General features: G+C 41.0%; 2 protein-coding genes across 12 annotated transcripts in view; one reads left to right on the top strand and one right to left on the bottom strand.

Moving 5' to 3' along the window:
• The window catches only part of LOC137861386 (uncharacterized), a 76,445-nt gene that overhangs the window by 22,995 nt on the left and 33,807 nt on the right, over nucleotides 1-19,643 (top strand). For all 5 annotated transcript variants that reach the window (XR_011099569.1, XR_011099567.1, XR_011099568.1 and 2 more), the window contains 2 exons: nucleotides 10,753-10,903; nucleotides 18,388-18,470. The gene's annotated coding sequence lies outside the window, so the exon portion shown is untranslated. The remainder of the gene's footprint in view (nucleotides 1-10,752; nucleotides 10,904-18,387; nucleotides 18,471-19,643) is intronic.
• Nucleotides 923-8,016, bottom strand: GPR55 (G protein-coupled receptor 55). 7 transcript variants are annotated; one of them, XM_068692742.1, is made up of 4 exons: nucleotides 7,530-7,997; nucleotides 6,321-6,554; nucleotides 4,382-4,529; nucleotides 923-3,724 (listed from the first exon to the last, which is right to left on the bottom strand). In XM_068692742.1, exon 4 carries the CDS (start codon nucleotides 3,715-3,717, stop codon nucleotides 2,791-2,793), a length of 927 nt encoding a protein of 308 aa, XP_068548843.1. In that variant the 5' UTR covers nucleotides 3,718-3,724; nucleotides 4,382-4,529; nucleotides 6,321-6,554; nucleotides 7,530-7,997; the 3' UTR covers nucleotides 923-2,790. The 7 variants fall into 7 exon arrangements, 5 of the variants coding, with proteins under 5 accessions (XP_068548843.1, XP_068548846.1, XP_068548847.1 ...); XM_068692745.1 differs by having other exon boundaries at nucleotides 4,382-4,517; XM_068692746.1 differs by having other exon boundaries at nucleotides 4,382-4,503.

Genomic DNA, 19,643 nt, shown 5'->3' with positions numbered 1-19,643 from the left:
AACCTAAACCAAGGGCCTTTGCTCCTTTCTGTATTGATGTGAACAATGGGCAGTGCTTGGCTCCATCACCTCTACCACTACCTGCCAGCATTCTGCATGAAACCAGCCTTTGACCTGTGCCCCACACACCCAACCATCCTGCAAGACACCTGCTTGAACATCTCCAGTTTCTTCCCATCTCTCTTGAAACAGAAAGCCCAGACCTGGACATCCTATTCCAGTGTAGTCTCATCAGTCTCATTAGAGGATGATGATAACTTTATTGGTTTTGCACTAACCACACTTTTAGTGAGTCCTGGTATCTCTTTTATCATATTTACTGAGAGGGCACCTCTGGCTTGTATTGGGCCTGGTGCCCACTGTCACCCTTCTGGGAGGACACCTACACTAGCCCTACTTTCCCAGCCTATGCTGAGCCATGGGATTGTCCTACCCCAGGTGCTGTACTTCGGATTTCTCCCTGCTGCACTTCAGGACATTTCTATTCCCCTGTCCTGGAGTTTAGAGGCTTGTTGGAGCTTATAGGGTCACACTGGAGTGAGGCTCTACCTCTTGCCATCTTAGACACACACACCACGCATTTACTGTTGTCCACACTGAACAACAAAAAGAGAACTCTGTGCATTTTGGAGGAATTACTGTAGGAGAGTTGGCAGGGGGATTACCAAGAATTTATGTAGAGGGTTTCCTCAGATTTTTTATTTTTAATAATCTAAACGTCAGGATGCAATTGTCTGTACTTCTTTTACTTTTTTTTTCTTTCCCAATTATTTCTGGTAATTCAGTTGTTCTTTGTTTCCATTGTTATGAAGTGCTTTCTGAGCTAAGTCTTGGAGCTGTTTTAAGGAGCAAATAGTAAAAAAAAAAAAAAAAAAAAAAAAAAAAGATGGAATCGGGGATAAGAATCACACTGCTGTCAGACTGAGGAATTAAAATGTATTTTTATAGCATACACTTCACGTATACAGTTTATTTAGTAGAATATGTTCTTTCCAACACACACATTTCATATGCAAAGTAATGTGAAAGCTACAAAACAGGCTAACTCATATTGAAAAGGTTGCAAGTTCCTGAATGACCGAGGCAGAAGCAAATAATGTTTTGAACACCTACTGTTTTGTAAACCTCTTCCTCCTGCACATCTGCAGATAATGGCAAAATTGATGGCAAAACCCCATGCTTCTCATCAAATTTCATGCCTCAGCTGTGTTAATACGTTTAGTATTAACAGGTTTTAAAACACTCCCACATTACGTCCGGTATTAGGTGTGTACAGCTGTCCACTTGCATCATCAGTCATTTATTCAATAAATCAATTGACTGAAAACTGTATTTTCAAAACTAAACCCATGCCTTTTTAACTTGCATGAGACAGAAGCTGCTTTCTTTTCACATTTTGAATAAAGTGAACATCTGCCCTGGAATGAAGACTTCGTTTCAAGCAATTTTAAACATTTTTACAGCTGTTTTATAAAGAGACAAAAATGGGTTTCTGGATGTGAAAGTGCATCTGGGTAAGAGCAGGAGCCATGGCAATATAATGGCACAAGAAATGGCAGGCTTAAATTGCAAGAAGGAAGCCTTTAGTTTCAGCTTAGAGCCAAACTTACAAATGGCCCAAGGGTGGTGATATACGCGAAGGGCTGACTGAGGATGGTCAAGGCACATCCAGAGACATTTTGTGAAATACAAAGCACAGGCTAGGAGGGCTTCCTCGAGGAATGAGTGGCATAAAGCTGATCCAGTCTTTCATCTGTGAGCCGGGAGTACATCAGATGAGTGCTTCCAAACTATATTTCCACAATGCTGTGCTTGCTTCCCTAATTCCTCTTTTCCAAGAAAGAAGACAGAAGAATTTTATACATGTATCTTGTTATATCTTTGGCAGAAATACAGTGATGGTCACCTACAGTTCATGTACAACCTTTCACTAAATGCACTATGTGAAGGGATTCTTTTGTTTTTCATGTGCAAAACCAGTTTTAAAATGGTAGGAGAAACTTTAAATTTAAAATTGCAGAAACCATTCTGATTTTTTCCAGAATTAATATTATTATTTGTTCTGTGATTCCTCAGCAAAGAGAATCAGGGATGTTTGTTGCTCGTTACTGTTGTATACCAGGTAAGGTGTCCTTTGTGGAAAAGCAGGGGCTGCTGTCCTGTGTAACAGCCCCAGCCGGTGTATAATGCTTACGGGAGGGGTGGCTCTGTGTTACTGCAGGCCAGCCAAGCTGTCCAAAGCAAATGAGTTCTGACAGAGACCTTCTGTAAGGTTTACCGAAGGAAAGAGCAGAGCCGGACTTTGGCCAGATACTTTCCTTTAAACGCTTAGTTACCTTCTAAGCTAGCAAGAAGGTTTTAAATAGTTATTTCTGTGTTTGTCTGGTCCTTAGCAAAAAAAAAGTTTCTGATCACATTGGCAAAAGGAAAACTGTTACAGCTGTGACAAAGGCTGATTTTAATGGGCATTCCAGTGATCTGCGTAGTTTTCCTGTGGCAAACCTTTCCCGTTCAGTAGGTAGCATCAATGCAAATGCTTCTTTGGGCATCACTGTCACTTTCCTAATGCAGTTTCTTTTTTCCAGAATTCTTCCTTTCATCTTAAGGGAAGAAAAATATTCACATTCATGAGGAAAAAAAAAATAAAAATGATGTCCTTCTCAGTCCTGCAGCCTCCCTGCAATGGCCAAGGCGACCTTACTGCTATGTCTAGAATAATGCTGTCAGTGTCCCCCTTGCAAGGCAAGTGGCAGCTGGGGAAGAGGCATTCCTCCACAGCAGGAAGTCCCATCATGTGGCACAAGGCTTAAAGACAGGACACAGTTCAATAATTTTTTTCAGGCGTGCTTTCTCACGAAATTCTCTTATAGCGAAGTAATAGAAGATGGTATCGAGACAGCAGTTCAGGTTGGCAACCATCATTGACACCTGAATGAAGAGGCTGATTTTTTGTTTCAGATTGCAGTCCACTATCACGTGCTGTCTCACCAGGCACTGTAGGCAGATTGCAAGGTGGACAGGTGTGAAACACACCAAAAACACCACAAGGTTGATGATAATTACTAGTAAGGAGCTTCTGTCTTCTGCTTTCTTTTTAGCACCGTTTTTGTGATTCAGAAGAATCCAGATGTTTTGGGCAGAGCAGAAAACTATCACTGAGAGTGGGATCAGAAATCCAAAGACCTCCACAGAAACAATATAGGGAATGTTCCAGGCCTGTTTTGACATGTTGTGAAAACAAAGTAATTTATCTTTCTCTTGAAACATGTACATCGGGCTGCTGCAAAACCAAGTTACTGCCCAGATGAAGCAGCAAACCAGGATTGCCCACTTGGGGGACTGGTTAGCCCGACCTTCAAATGGGTACCTTATGCAGATATATCGGTCAACAGTAATGCAGACAATGATGAAGATACTGCCGTAGGTATTGACAAAGTACAGAGACTGGATAAAGGCACACAGGAGTCCAGGTGCTACTTCGGTAGAGTAGTACAGCTTAAGCGGGAGTGAGAGAAGCAGCAGGATATCTGCAAGTGCGAGATTGATCATGTAGACTGAGGTTTTGGTCTGTCTGCTCCAAAAGCGGCAGAATATGGAGAGGGCCAGGACGTTGAGAGGCAAGCCAAGAATGAAGGTGGGGATGGAGATACCATACTGGATGGTGTCTGCTAACTTGTCGATGACTTCAAAGTCACATTTCATGCTGTCGTTGGTCATTTCTCCCCTAAACCACACAGAAAACGGGTTGGAAATGTGTGAGTTTCACAGTTAATGCCTCAATATATCTTGCTGCATTTTTTGTCTAGGTACGAATTGAGTAAGCACATGTTCTAGCTTGTGTTTAACTTTCAGCATTGGTCAATTTGGGGGTTTACAAGTATTTTAATTTGTAGTCGATGATTTCAGATAATCTGGCAAAATTAGCAAATGAAAGGCAAAAATTAGCAAATGAAAGGCATTGCATCTTAGTAATACTTCTTTAAAAAGTATAATTTGTGTGGAGTAAGTATTATCATTCTTAAAAAATATACATATGCTTTAACAAACTATGCTCTAAATATCTTTTTCATAATCTCTTTAATAGAATCACAAATAATTCTAAATGAAGGACAAAAAATTGGAAGTTAAGGTTTCCAGTCCAGCTCAGCTAACCAAGTAGCTTAAAAGAAATTTTAGAAGTAAGAAGTTTATAAGATGAACTTGATCAAGAAAGGATTCTCTCTTTGGAGGGCAGAAAGTGATGGGTAGCTGACAAGCACTTCCAAATTATGCTGGATTTTTCTAAAGAAAGCAAAAAACAGTTGTTGAGAGAATTTTTGTTTACATGTCTGAAATACAAAGAGAGTGAAATAGAGAGCAAGAAAATCAGCTAAATACTAACCGAGGAAATGTCCGTGGGCTTTGCCAAATCTTATACCTCTGCTTTTCATGCAGATGTTGATATCGTGCTGGAGTTCAGAGGTGGGGTGGTTTACAGCAGTCAGTGGGGCATAATGGAAATATCTGAAATGGATAATCTGGAAATATCTCTGTATGTGAACAGAGAATGTATTCAGAGTTTAACATGTTTATGTTGTGGAAATAAGATTATTTCCAGCTCAAACTACTGAAAGAACTGGCACACAAAGCTGAACTTCCAACCCAGGAGTTATGGAGTATATTATTGTTGTATCTGGAAAAAGATCAGTCTAGCCTATCTGTTTGAAGGAAATCGGGGCAAACCTGTTAAAGCCGTTCTATAAGTCAAAGCTTTTTACAGATTTATAAATAAATACATAAAATAACTGAAAACATGGTAAACTAAATAAGGTTTGGACAGATCTTGCCAGACAATTAACTTCTTTGATGAAGAGTCTGCTTTTTCAGACGTGGACAAGGCTAAAAGTTGAGGGTACTCACACTTCAGAGAAGTGCACTAGAAATAACTATAGCAATAGAAAAACTGGGGATGCTTTGAACAAGGGCAGCTAACTTTGTGATGAAATGGTTGCTAGAAGGCTGGTGAGGACTACGGGGAGGCAAGTGAGAGTTACTAGGGAGATGCACAAATTCAGGCATGTTAATACTTGGCAGTGTCTCCCCTGGTGAACCCACTGCAGGCACGAGCATGACCTGTGGGCAGGATGAAGCAGGGAGGTGCTGTTGGTTATGGGGCCAGATCCAGCTGGCACCTCCAGGGACCTGAGGAAACAGCAGCTTTCCTCTGACCGTAGGAAATGGCAAAAGGAAATATGATCGTTAGCAGTGAATTTATGAATGAAATGAAAACAAAAAGAAAACCTTGATTTGTTAGTCTGAGATTGAGTCAATCCCTTTGAGGCAGCTACTCAGAAAATCTTGTGATCGTGGTACATGAGAAGTGAGACAACTCCGCTAAAGGTGGAGATGTGTCGATGCCATATATACAAGGGAATGTCAGAGAGAGGCTGCTGTCACCTGGGGCCAGAACAGGTAAGATAGGAGTAAGAGGAGATAGGTAGGAGTAACAGGTAAGAGGAGATAGGGGTGTCATGCTGTTGTGTGAGCATGTGCGCCCTGTGAGCTGAAGAACCCATTTAGCTGGGGAAAAGTCTGATGACATGAAACATTTTGGGGGAGTGACAACACCTGTTGATCCAACACTTCATGTGCTACATAAATATACCAGAAAATTGTTCGTGGTGTCTCTTAAAAGTATGAGTTTTGATTCTGCTGCCACCAAGTTTCTGTCTCACCAAATGCTTTTTCTGTAGAATTCATTAGTACAAAATTATAGATAGCGTTGCTCTTGAAAATGGTTAGTTTCAGGAAGATGTTATCCAGCCTTTAAAGTGGTAATTTCAAGTATCTACCTGGAGTTCCTGATTCTCAAAAGCTTGATATTTTTAACCTTGTACTCAAATTTCATGTTATGAGTAAGCCAAGAGAATCGTTTGAAAACTATCCCCGTGAAGTCATACATCTGCCCAAGGTTATCTGAATGATTATTTTCATTGACACCTTGCAGTCATTTAATGAGCATCATCTTTATCATATTGGCCAAATTATTAACAAAAATACTGAAGCTGAAAGATACTGGACTGTACTTCACACATCTTTCCTGTACAACAGACTGATTAGTAGTCCTCAGTGGGTACCACCATGTTGCTTACTCATTTTGTAGAAGTTTCATACAGATCATGTTCCCTTCATCTGCTTGTGAGAATTTCTTTAGAGATAGTGTTTGAAGCCTGCTTCCCCCTCCCACACTGTTCCCCAGTGCTGTCTGTCTGTGATAGAAGAAAGTCAAAGTACTTCAGTTTCAGTTATTCTCAGACAAATCTGTGTGAATCGATACTTACTGCTGAGTTGTCTTCTGGGTGCTTGCAACAGATTCTTCAGTGGGTGATACAAATATTTTTCCAAATACTGAAGGCACCCTCAGTGATCTACCATTTCCCAACTTCTCCTTTTCCACCTTCTTAAGAGACAGGCAGCGTGTTTGCTCTTTCCCAGTCTTCTGAAGAAAACTCCTCTGTCCTCCAAGAGCTTCCTGAAGAAATTGCCTGCAGCTCTAGGATTGTTTCAGACAGCTTCTAGATGTCAAAAGATAATGTTAGAGTAGAGCGTGTGCTTAGCACTGCTAAAGGAAGGCAGTGTTAGCTGGTGCAGACCCGGTGCCGTCACTGCGCCGTTTGTTCTCGATTCTTCCTATCGAGTGAGGATTTTGCACTTCTTACAGACTAGTTAAAAATTAATGGTTTACCAATGAGCAGAAGCTAGTGGTTAAGCTAGCAGCAGATGTACTGACCTAGGAAATGGAATACCAAGATTTTATAGTATCAGCTTTGCTGATTTTGAGCCACGCAGCGGGCTGCATGAGTTGTTTTCTTTTTGCAGCTCAGATTTGAGTTCATCTCGCTCTAGCCTGTGATTCCCACAAATCTCGATGTTAGTACAGGTTGGGAATGATAGATTAAGTATATGGTTATCCTGGAGAGCTTCACTGGCAGGAATATCCTCATCATAAAATCTATAACTTGCTCTAAGTGTAGGTGTAGCTTTAATAATAAGGAAATGTTAATCGTATGACAGAACACAGCAAACCAATCATTTTTAATCTGGCTACAATACAAAAGAGGAATGAGGAAAAATCAGGTCACAGCTTCAAGCAGGGACTTTTACAGTATTTACCATAATTACCCTTCTAATCAATTCAAACCAAGTAATGTCACTGCTATGATATAAATTACTCTTTTATGGTTGCTCAGTAGAAGACTAAGATGGCTGGGTGCGATAAAAAGTAGTCGGTCCCACATCTGCTATATATTTCATCTGTAGCTGGGTAATTTCTTACCATTTTATACTAAGATTTTGATTGCAACAGAACATACTAATGCTTATCAGTAAAACTAAAATTCTTTCTTTCTGCTCTAAGACAAATAACACTACATTTGATCTTAACTTTTGATCTTTATAATAAATACTTATCAGACTAGCTTAAAAATAGTGCTCTACAGTCTATGCTACTATTTGATTACTGCTATAAATTAAAATATGAATTATTTTACCTGAACCCTGGCAAGGAGATCAGCAGCATTGCTTCAGTCCAGGTTGTTGTACAGAGCATGACAGCATCTGCTTATAGACCATACCCAGAGGCTCCGTAGATGGCATAACCACATCCTTCTTTTCTTCTCTTTTTTTTTTTTTTTTTCCTATTTCAAAACACACTGCCCTGTGTTTCTTCATACAGACAAGCAAAGGTGAGAGAATTTAGAGGTTTTACTCCTCAACTGTTTCCAGTCACTGGGCCATATGTGGGTGTGTGTGGGCAGTTTGTCTCTGAAGCCAGATTTGGTTTCGGAGTAGCCTTTATCTGGTGTCAAGCAGCTGAGAGCTTTTATGGGTTTGCGGTGGCAACCTCTGAACTGAAGATTGTTTCTTGTGCTGGAGGAGACATGGAATGACAAGTTGCAGGGAAGACTGTCATAGAAATAGGGCTTCTTCCCCCAGCTTCAATTTGCATAGTGGAGATCAGTAGTTCTGTACTCAGATGATTGTGAAAGATTCAGCTACTTACACACGTGCAGCTGTTAAACTATTTAAAGGGCCTGTGCTAGTTTTAGCCAATTCTGGTGTTTCATTCATAGTTGGGAGTTGACAAATATATGTTTGTTGGCAAGAGGAGTGAGGTATACAGAGTACTAAACTAGTGACTTATATGTGAGTCATACAGTGGACAGGACACATTTTTCCTGAAATGTGCTGCCTCTTGAGCCCACAGGACACATGGAGCTTCCCAGGCTTTTCCACCAGCAGCACTTTCCTAATGGAGCCTGAAGATCTTCTTCTGCTGTGGGGAGAGGTAATTGTGTTTGCAAAGAGTGAACAGCAGCAATATGGGAGTGTTAATCCATTGCTGCTTTCAGGAGGTGATGCACAAGGGTGGAGCACTGCAAAGGACACAAAGCTGCTGGTCTCAACTCCTGGCCAAATGTGCTTTGGGGGGGACTGGTGTCAAATGGCTGTTCATGGTTACATAAAGTGAAATAACTTATTCGAAATAAAAAATTACTGTTGTTCAATGACAAAGTGACATTCTCTGAAATAATAACTCTATCTTCACACAATAAAACTGACCCACTAAGTATGGAATTATATATATGTCATATGGACGTTTCAAATGTATGAGTGCAGGTAGTCTCCTTCTGGACCTCCTGTGGTTGGAGTGTGAAACTCACCTGGTATTGCTGAGAGCCACTCTTCTGAGTTGTGATAAAAACGGGCTGCTCATTTACCTTACACATTGCAATCCTTTGTTGAGCCAGCAAATATAGGAAAAAAAAATAGCTCTAAGTAGCTCTAGGTGACATTTTTCAAATTGCCACCTAGCTTTGGAGGTAATTTAATCTTTATAGGAAAGCTCTGTTCTTCCCACAGGAATAGTAGCACTAGCATTTGTACCACAAGACTTGGAGAGAGGAAAAAAAAAAAAAAAAAAGGAATTTCTTAACACTCTTTTTCTAAAAAAAAGAGTTTTTTCTCCAAAAAAAAGTAGAACTCAAACAAAGCTTGGGTTAACCTTGTAACAAAATCACGTGGCAGAGGAAACGAAGCCAGCATGATTCATACCATTTGGGAAATGGGTTATAGAACTGGAAGGTCTGAAGGGCTTTACTACTTCTGTCTTCTCAGAGCTCTGGGGTAGCTGTGAGTCTCAGCAACAGCTTGTGATGAGTCTGAAAGCATGAAAAGAAATCTGAGTGCAACTCAATATTAAAAATGCACTTTTATACTCAGTGCTGCCTTCACTCCCAGGACTGGGTTCATTCCTCATGGCTCTATGAACTTCCCATTTGGCGTCACGTAAAGAAGCAGAGCTAAAAAATCAGCATCTCTGCACACATCAACCACACGTTTGCTAAGCTGGCAGTTTGCTTGTGATATGTGTGGCTTCATTGCTTGTATGTAAGCAATTAATTTGGTGGTAGGCAGATAAGTTATGCTTTTGCAGACTGGCTCTTGACTGTTTTGAATTAGGACAGCTTTAATCTAGAGCATGTTTAATGAGGGCAAGTTGTGAATGACTCACTCCCACACCTGCGGACAGATTATCAGCTAAGAAATTAGAGCCCATTTCCCCTTCTCTTTGGTGGCTGCTTTTGTAATTTTTCCCAACAGGTGTGGTAGATGAACATGCTCAGCAGGGAATATTTCTGTGAGCCCTTTGTGTTCCAAGTGCCTTTATCACACAGCCCTCCTGCTTACTAAATGCTGAATTCCAGAGACCCAGGCAGCTACAGGGCTCTGAGGTTTTTGATGGAAAGGAGATGGGAGGGTATTGTTTGTTTCAATTCTTTTTTTTTTTTTTTTTTTTAAATTAACCGCATAAATGTGGTAGAGGTATATTGCTCGTCCTGCCTAGAGACAACGGTCTTGTCAAGCTTATTTTGCCATTGTTGCCTTTCAGCTAGCAAACAAATAGTGGTTGGTGGGAAAAAGAAGAACCTAAAGAAAAGTCTGCATAACTAAAAGGGAAGTATATGAGCAAACAACTTATATGGCAAAAATAAGTTGTTTTTTGTTTTGTTTTGTTTGTTTGTTTTTTTGTTGTTTTTTTTTTTTCTTTGTAGAAACTGATGAGTTTTCTCCATGTTTCTCTAGGTGCAAGTGCTGCTCTTGCTAAGCCAGGCAGTACCTGTCATTTTCAAGGAATCAAAGACTGTTTCAGAGGAAACTTGTTCATACAGTGCAAAACCACATACGTTTGCATTACAGCAGCTTGAATTCTGCTCTTCTTTTTTAATGGAAAATATATCAAAACAGCTTTGCAGTTCTGCTTTCATAAATGTCTAAAATACATGTTTGCTTGTATTTAATGGCCAGAATGGATTGAGCTGGGTTTCAGATCTAGAATTAGTATGCTAGAGTGCAAATTAATCAAATTTCAAAGGTGGGGTCTGATGTGTTTCTGTGCCACTCCAAAGGCAAGTGTGACTTTCTGTTCTCCCAGGCAGCTATAAAACATAGAGTTACAGATAGATTCTATAAAACAAAAAGACTCTGGAAGAGACGTTGCTCATTGAAGAGCTAGGAGGTGAGTGGAAAACTTCCTTCATCCTTGTGAAGAAATAGAAGTCTCATCAGCCCAGACCTGAGTCTAAGTCTACCCCAAAGTCACGTTCAGTATTGTGCTGTGACTGGTGTCTGATATTTCGGTGTGTTTTTAAAGGTTTCAAAAACTGGACGGACAAACTGAGCTAAGCTAACAAGTTGTCTTGTTCTGGACAGGCTACCACAGCTTCTTGTTACCACAAAATGCTGAGATGTTCTAACTCCAGCTAATCAGCACACTCACGGAAAGGAGGACTACCCAAAGAGCCAGTGATGCTGTCTCCTACCCAGAAGATATACCTTGATGTTTCTTCTCTCTAAAGAACAGGTAAATTAAGGAACAAAATCAATTTTCCATAGCGACCTAGAAACTGTTCTTTTTATTTGGATTGGAACACAGTGTTTTCTTTATCTGGAGGCCTTTTGCTTCACACTAGTGCTCATCACTCTTTCTCTGAGCTTGATAATCATTCAAAGTCTGTCTCACAGTAAGTTATCTTAATTGCACTGTTGGGAACTTTAGATGGAGGTTATGTGGCCTCATGTGGCCACTTTTCTGCAGCAAGTACAGGAAACTGAAAAACTGGAAATCAGGAAGCCTGGCAACTGTTCTTTTATGGGGAGCAGCCACTTCCAGCCTCTGCAAGATGAGACAGCGGCTTTTGACAGCAACAGATGTGGTTGTTCTCAAAGCTGGCCAGCTACTAGTATAGATTCGTTCCTGACTTCATTTAAGAAACCTTACAACGGAAGTATTGCATCTTGAAAGGAAAGGAACTAGTCAACCTGGTGAGCTGTCAGGCGCATACTGGAATGGTTGGCTGAACAGAACTACAGGAGTAATATTTTTGAGGTAAAAATAATATCTTCAGCTGTATCTGATACAGAAATTCACCAACAGGACACTAAGCACACAGGATAGCATCTTCCTTATAACTTTAAAGGCCCACAGTCCACAGCTGAGGGACAGAGCAACTTGCACCTGTCTAAAACACTTCTGGTTGTGGACATACCAGTAAGCTATAACTTTTCTTGGGTGTTCATAGCCAGGGGTAGCCAGCCAAGCTGCGAGCTTGGCTTTAGTGAAATTGTGTAAAAATAAACACAGAGCTTCCTGTAAAAATGTGCTTTGCAGTCTGCTCCAGCGAGATTCACCAGCAGTGAACAGTGGCACTACCAGAGGAAATGGTAGGTGCATGCAAAACTGGGGTTTCAAAGGAAGCGGATGGCTAATTTCACAATCATCCAGTAGAAAAAAAAAAAAAAAAAAAGGCAGCTAATAGTTAGAAGATACACCACACAGCTCCTTAACAAACCTCAGCATTCAGGCTCCCATGGGCTATAATGTCATACTACAGTGAAATAGGATACTTCTCCTGACTGGCAGTATGTGGTTATTAGACATTATTCTTATTCCTCACTCAGAGATTGATCAGATCAGAGAGTCATGCTATGTTCACTAGTCTATATCATATAACACAATATTCTGATAAATGGGGTATAGATTTTTTTTTTTTCCTTAAAGAACCTAAGGAACCATTTTCTTCTCATCCCTTGCATTGCATTTAGTAATGAAACACATAACAAATCATATTGCATTTCCGTTGTTATTATTTCCACTGTTGACTGGAATATCACCTGGTGGACGTCAACAACCATTGCTACAGTCAGGCACAGAGGGTTGCCAGTGAAGGAAAGCAGCAGCAGCTATGCTACACGCTCCTGCCTTGCACAGTCATTCCTGTACCTTCAAGCAGAGGGCCTCACATGAAAGGGTAGGAGCTACCTTGTCTGCAGGGTTTATGCACTCTGTGCTATGACTTCCTGAAATACCTATTTCTGTTGAATGGCTTGGACTGAAAAAGTGCTGACTTGTATGGAAACTGCATTTTTTCTGTTTTCTGTAACTTTACCTTATCCATATCTCCTCAGCACACAGAGTAGCATTTCAAGACCTGAAGCCCTCGACACCCAAGTCTGTAACTGCAATGGATTAGAGTCAAATGAAAATTACAGGTTGGCTGAAAAGCAACATTTCTCAGAATGGAGATGTGCCCTGGGTGATTGCAGGTGTAGTGAAGGTTGCTATCTTTACATTTATGATTTTTTTTTTCAAGGGTTCCACTTGGGCATTTTGTGCTTCACCATCCTAGAAGTATCAAAATGTTTATTGCCAGCAAGCTACAGCTCAAGGACAGGGTTAAAGTTGTGGTATCAGGTTTTGCAGTATTCGATGGAAAGGGGCAGGAGCATTGCTGCTTGAAGTTGGCTCGGATCCCCCTCTCCTCTCACTGGGTTCACCTCAAGTCTGGAGGGGGCGGAGAGTCAAGTGCTTCTTTTAGTGCCTCAGATATTGTTCTCATGTTTTCAAAAGCACCAACCACCAGAATCACTCAGTGCTGTAGAAGAGCGGGACCTAATGAAAGTCCTGGGCCAAGGCATGATTAATTGCTGTTATCTCAGCAGCACTGCAAAGTGTGTGTGTTTGCGTGTGTGTGCCATTCGCACTGTTTACCACCTCCCTTGTCCAGACTGAAAGGGATGTATGAGAGCATGAGAGATCAAGTTTGTGACTAATAGAACTGATACTGATCTCTTAGCAGTGATGACACAGCAGATTGGGACCCATCTCAGGCATTCAAGAGCATGAACATGAAAATTAGCATTGTTCTTTGTTATCACTTGGTTGAAGAAGCCTTATGGCTTCAACCTGAATAGCAAGCGGAGGAAACAGAAGCCAAAAATACCATTCTTCTAACAGTAATCCAGGAAACCTGTCACTAAAGTAATGCAGAACTATTTAATAGGAGCTCTTTCATCTGCCTTGTACCTGTGTGACATGAAAGTCTAAAATACTTTATAGCTAGAAAATGGATGGTTATCTCTTTCCTTCTGAGGCAATGCCACTGAAAGGAACTAGCTGGCTGATTTCAGCAAAAGAGCACTAGATTAAATAGATATTATTATACTTTGAAGATCATCACTCAAAATATCTGCATCAAAATGCATTTAGATCATTGCAGAATATGTTGCCTCCATTACATTTAAAATATTATTCCGTGTTATAAATGTCTCTGTTGTTGTACTCTGTTTAAGGCAATTTGGTCACTGTATCAGGTTTGTGAAGGTCTAAAGCTGCTGATGGAGCAAGTCCAAATGTGAAGCCACAGCTTGCAGCCTCTATCATCTCAAAACCCCCAACTCATTTTCCAAGTCGTTGCAAGGTGTGTAACTAGGTGGAAGCATCAAAACCTATTGCCCCTGAGCACGTTTGCTTACAGCGTTCCCATCCTGCCTTGTCACTGCCCTGTGAACATGTGAAATTCCTCAGCTACAAGAGAACGGAGCAGGTGGCACTCCACACAGCACACCTCGTGTGTTCATCTGCTGCTTGCTTGATGGGCAAAAATGCCTATGAAAGAAACAGGCAGTAAATAAGAGATAAATTATTTTCTCCAAAAACTCAGTGGGTCTTAAGTGACAATTATTCTGGCACTCTGTGGGAGAAAAAAATAAAACGAAATGATACAAAATATTTCATTAATGTGTCATCTTTGCATTCAGGATATTTCCCATTTTAACGTATGTGTTGCCAAGTTGCCACTGCACTTTTATTGTTTTCAGACCTGTGTGTGTTAAACTGTGCTCTGATGTCGGACTGAGCATGCCTTAAAGGACTGCAGTGAAGGGAGACCTGTTCTGGCACCTTGCAGTATAGCTAAAGCGAATGACACTATCCCAGGGACAAGGGTGTTTGAGACGTGAGCTGGGTCTTGTTTTTTATACTGGTATTGCCTCATCCAGACAATGGCAATCAGTGTGCCCATGGCTAACATGTTGGCTTAGCTTGGTTCTTTTCTTGAAGCTTCTGCACAAATTGCTTTGTTGCAACCAGAGTGCACTGTCAGGCTGCATTTGTCAGTGCAGACTCTCCACTCTGTGTCGTCTCCACTTGTCACTGAGATTTACGGGTATGAGAAAGAAAATGTCAACCTTGCTGTTGCCATAGTCGATCTGAGAGCTGCATCGTTGTTCTGTGATCTCTCCGGCAGAGTTCTGGCTTTAATCACTGAGTTACTTAACGTGGAGATGCAGGGAGTGCTGCTGAGAAACAGAAAGTGTCTATGAAGAGCTAGTCAGACATGAAAAAAAGAAGAAAGTTTAAGAAAATGCTTACAGGGTTTCCTGCATTTACTTGAAAGACAAGTAGTTTTGGGTGGTTGCCTGTGTTGGTAGCAGAAACAGTACCCAACAGTGCCATCTTGGGGTAGTTTATGTCTATAAGCTGGACAAGAGTCATCACGGTGGGACTTGACTTTTTCTTTGTGTGGTTCTCCTTTTCTCCACAGATGTATATTTACACACACAGCATTATATGTATGTGTGCGTGTGTGTGTGTGTATCAATGCTGTAATTACTTACTAGTGGTAGTAATTGTATTGTGCACGCAGGTTGCATGCACATTTACTCTATGGACCTTATATTGATCTCATCACCTCATCTGCCCGACTTCACCGTTCTTTAATAAACTTGCTGGTCTTTGATAGAGGAATTTCTGGAAAAAAAATGGCTCTTTGGGAAAACACGTATCTGTTCTCCCATGAAAAGGGCAACAGAGCACATTTCCTCATTTATTCCAGCACGGAAGGGGTTTCACTCTGAAAAGATCTGACTTTCCTTGAATCTAGGATCTGAAGAGGACAGCAATGGAGGTAACTTCAGTAAGCTGTAGCTCATTTCTTCTTTTCCATATGCAACTAGCTATCTGTCCTTGCTATCAGACGCATGAGTAGTATGTAAAATATAACTGGTGGGGCTTGGTCTCAGGGGAGCTAGATACTTATCTCCTTCTGATTTGTAACGTTAGTGTAACTGAGTTGATATGCTGTCTTTGTTCTGGCTGCCTGCCACTGACAAGTGTTTTACACACAAGTTAGTGCGAACAAATGGCTTCAGAAGTAAAACTGCACTTCATTTGAGTATAATCATGCCACTTACCATGATCACCTTCCAGCTTTCTGCTGCAAACCGAGTGCTAGAGATTTATTTGAAATTCTGAAAATGTCTGTTCCCTTTAGCACAGTTGCATTCCTATAAATAGCCTGTGTATAAAAGCCTCATAACATGAAGGGGACCAAGAAGGTAATTTGCAGGAAAGTGAAAAACCTCAAACAAATGAAGAGAGCTTCTCAAATTATCCAGTGATAGAATGGCAGAAACTATCACACATTCAGACTTTTTTGTTTTTTCTGAAAAGAGTGCAAAGCTAAGAGAAAAAAAAAAAAAAAAAAGGCAAGTAATTTCACCAGCTGACTAAAATATTCACTTGAGATGACAACATTTGAATTTCTGTGAACACGATCAGCTGCGGGTCTGATGGGCGGTCTCTGAAAGACCCAGCAACTATCTGAAGCCCACGGTGATCCAGCTTGCCTGCTGGTCTTTCCCGTAGGAGGATTGCTAAGACCAGGGTGGTTGTTCTGAGGTGACCAAGAAACTTGTGAAGATAGGCCAAGAATGTAATAGTATTGCTGCCTTGAAGTCTTGTGCTTTTGGATTCCTTGCTGACCCCAGGGGTTTGCATAAATGCACCATGAGTGATATATTGTGGTCTTGGGTAAACGGGTCTTCAGATTCGTAGGGTGGTGCTTGATGGACCAGCACTCATCAGCCACCAGTGTAGTCAAGGCAAGTCAGACAGCTGGAAAATGCAATCTCCAGCATTGCTGATGTGATGCTGGAATTCACTTTTCTAGCTGAGAGGAAGATGTTCCTTTGCAAACCGTTTCACTGAGTCTAAACCTGCAACTAGATTTGTTTTGCAGCACCCAGATATGCAGTGGCAACTGGGCAGATATGCAGATATTTCTCCAACTCCACCTTAAATCTGCAGTACTCCTCGACACTGATGCCAAGCACAACAAGCCTTTGCACCCCAGAAAACAACCTGAGAGTCATCTCCTGGCTTGAAGGAGCAGGGCTTCCCTGAGATGCCTGCAGCAAGTGAGACGGGCGGCTTGCAGCCAGCTGGAGTCCGGACACAGCTCAGGGCTAGACCCTCTGCTCCTATGGAACAAAGCTGCAGAGGGCAGTTTTGGCACAGGGGACTTGTTAATCAGCTAAAATTAGTTAATCAGTTAAATTAGTTAAAAACTAATTAAAGACAAGAACACAATTTGGTCATCACTTTGGCCTTGACGGAGTTTTCCTGGTGAAATGGGAGCCACCTGAGAGGTCCTGGGGTGCCCAGTTGTGCCAATACACTGTACCTCTGTGAGGCTTGTCATTCCCCATTGTTCAACGCACACATTTTAAACTGAAGTTAATTTAACACCAAACTCTGTTGCCTCCCAGCTTTGGTATGAAAAGGGCAGCGGTATTGCTTGTGTTTGCACAAATCGTGGTACAGCATCTGCTGTGTCTCTCTGATCCCATGCAGTGGCAGGTAGAAACGCTGAGCTTTTGCCACCTGTGGGAAGGGGCTTTACCCTTCCCCTGCCTCTCACACATCTCTGAGAGCTTGCGGTCAAGAAATCAGTGCATAAAAGAACAAATGTAACGAATATGTGAAAAAGCGGTAGTATGTTCAGATTTTTATGTAGTCTGTCTACTAATAGGGGCTAGGATAATTCATAATACTGCAAAATAAATGGATGTAGTTAATGAACGTATGAGCATACTGTATTATAACAGTGTTTCCTTATGTTGTTATGTGTTACAAAAATGACTTTCTCTGTTTGCAGCTTCCGAATATAAATATTTCAAATGGTGTTGACAAGTTGGATAAATGGTTTGGGAAAGCCAGAACATAATGGAGCATAAAGATGTATGCATAGTTTTACACATATGATCTGGGACTTTGAGTATCTTGGAAATTGAGTATGACTGGAAATGAAATGGAAGGTTATGTAGAAAAAAAAATCCACATGATTATGGAATATATAGTTTTTGAAGGTTTTAGAGAACTGTATTCAGTCTTGGGTCACTCTCACACCAAAAAAAAAAAAAAAGAGAGAGAGAAAAAAGAAAAAGCAGCCCAATTCAGGAGAAACTCTGAAAAACAGGAGCAAATACAGTGAGTTACCCCTGAAATGCAGACGTAGCTGGGGGTACTTACAGTACAAATGTTGAGGTGTGGAGGGCATAAATAGATCTTCAAATAGATAAATGGCAGCTATTAAGATGAAGGGAATAAACAGTTTGCTACATCCACTGCAGATGGGAAAAGAAATATTGGCTTTATACTGCAGCTGGAAATAGTCTGCTTAGAAATTAAAATAAACCCTTTCAGCTGAAGATAGCTGATCAGTAGAAACACCACTTCTACATCTTCTGTGAGGTGTTAGTGAGAGTGGGTTAGACAAACTTCTGTTCATTATAACATGAGAATGAGACAAAAGACTGGGTTGAATTAGAGATATTTCCCTGTGTAATGTGACAGCTGTACACTGAGGGGTGCAGAGAAGACCCTAACTATTAGACACTGAATGGAAATCAATGTAATCCCAGAGCAGCATCAACTCTTACCTTGGTATGAGTCCTCCTTATTTTCTGCAAGTTGGCAATGGGCTTGTACCAGATGATGTCATTGCTGGTTTACTTTATACTGCAATAATTTATAATTTAGCACTGATTTGCTCCCTCATCTGAGCCTTGGCTACAGCTGACTGGAAGTCAGCAGTCAGTTCCTCCCCACAATATACTTTATAAAAAGAAACACAGTATCAGAGGTCTACAAAAAAAGAAAAAATAAAGGGGAGGGAGGGGGGGGGAAGAAGGCTGTGGCAATGAATTAATGTCAGTTTTCTTCAGATACATCTTTGCCATGTGTTGTCTGTGGATGAAGGTGCACTCCACTGAAGCAGTCCTTTCTGAGCTACTGACTGGAAATTGAGGTAAAGGAGCCTGTATCTTATTTTTATGTTATAATTTTAAAGAGCTGGTTTCAGGGTATTAGCTCAAGCTTTCACTGCTAATTCTGCCTGGTTAAAAAGAAAAGGTAATATCCAGTGCATGGAGCTTTTTCTGGTTTAAAAAAAAAAAAAAAAAAAGATAATCATAGAATGGTTTGGATTGGAAGGGACCTTAAAGATCATATAATTCCAACAGTGAATTGAATGAACAGTCCTTCGATATCATTTTGTATTATTTAATTGCTGTTTAAACACCTGTAAGTATATTATTTTACTGTGAAAAGCACGACTGCTGTAGAAGGTAAGGGTAGAAATACCATGCAGCTACTGTAGGTATAGATGGCAAATCTGAGGTTTGCTCCTTATCGTTGACTCTTCCCTGGTTTGTCCGTATTTCGTCTAGCATGGATAATAATCTAGTCAATAGCTGCAAACAAAGGTACCTGCTTAACAGGAAGAGAAACACGTAAATTTGAACAGTGAAATTTAGGAGAACCACTTAGGATAAACACTGTGATTCTCCTCTGTCGTACTGAATTTGAATGAATTTTAACAGTTTGCCCTGTTCTGCTGCCTCCGCTGTGAGCAAATTAATGATGGCCAAAGTGTTGTTTTTAACTGTTATCACTTCATCTAGCATTTTCTTAGTATTTGAACAGCATCATCGCATCAACCCCCTGATCTAGACCAAATGAGGATGTGTGGTAGGCATGAGCTCTATGGCAGACGGGTACTTCGAAATTCCCCTTTGTGGCCGGGACACCTCTGTGAAACCCAGGCGCAGGCAGACACCTGCTGTGGTTTCGCTGTCTGTAATTCCTCTGTGCGATTGAACTGTCTGCTGTGGGAGAGGGCAGTTTTTGTGGCTATAGCTTGCCTAGAAAGAGTCAGGCAAAGCCAGTGTTACTGCCTGCAAGCAAGGGGAAGCTGAGGCAGCAGCACAGCAGTCTGTCATGTGCGGGGGGGAGAGGCAGTTGTTGGAAGGAAGGTTTGTGTGTGTGTGTGGACATGTGACTGTAAAAAAAATAAAAACAACAACTTTGGCAACACAAGGGAAGAAACATAAAAAGAAAGACAAGGAAAATAGCACAGAAACTTAAAGAGAAAAAGGCATTTCTTCATATCTCCCCTCACCCATTTAAAAACGTGCGGTAG

This window comes from Anas acuta, chromosome 9 (genome assembly GCF_963932015.1).
Source record: "Anas acuta chromosome 9, bAnaAcu1.1, whole genome shotgun sequence".
Classification (NCBI taxonomy): Eukaryota; Metazoa; Chordata; class Aves; order Anseriformes; family Anatidae; genus Anas; species Anas acuta.
Note: the sequence above shows the minus strand (reverse complement) of the source record. Positions and strands in the feature narration are given on the sequence as shown.

Coding starts and splice junctions, on each gene's coding strand:
- GPR55 (XM_068692742.1), bottom strand. CDS start 3,717: ATGACCAACGACAGCATGAAATGTGACTTTGAAGTCATCGACAAGTTA.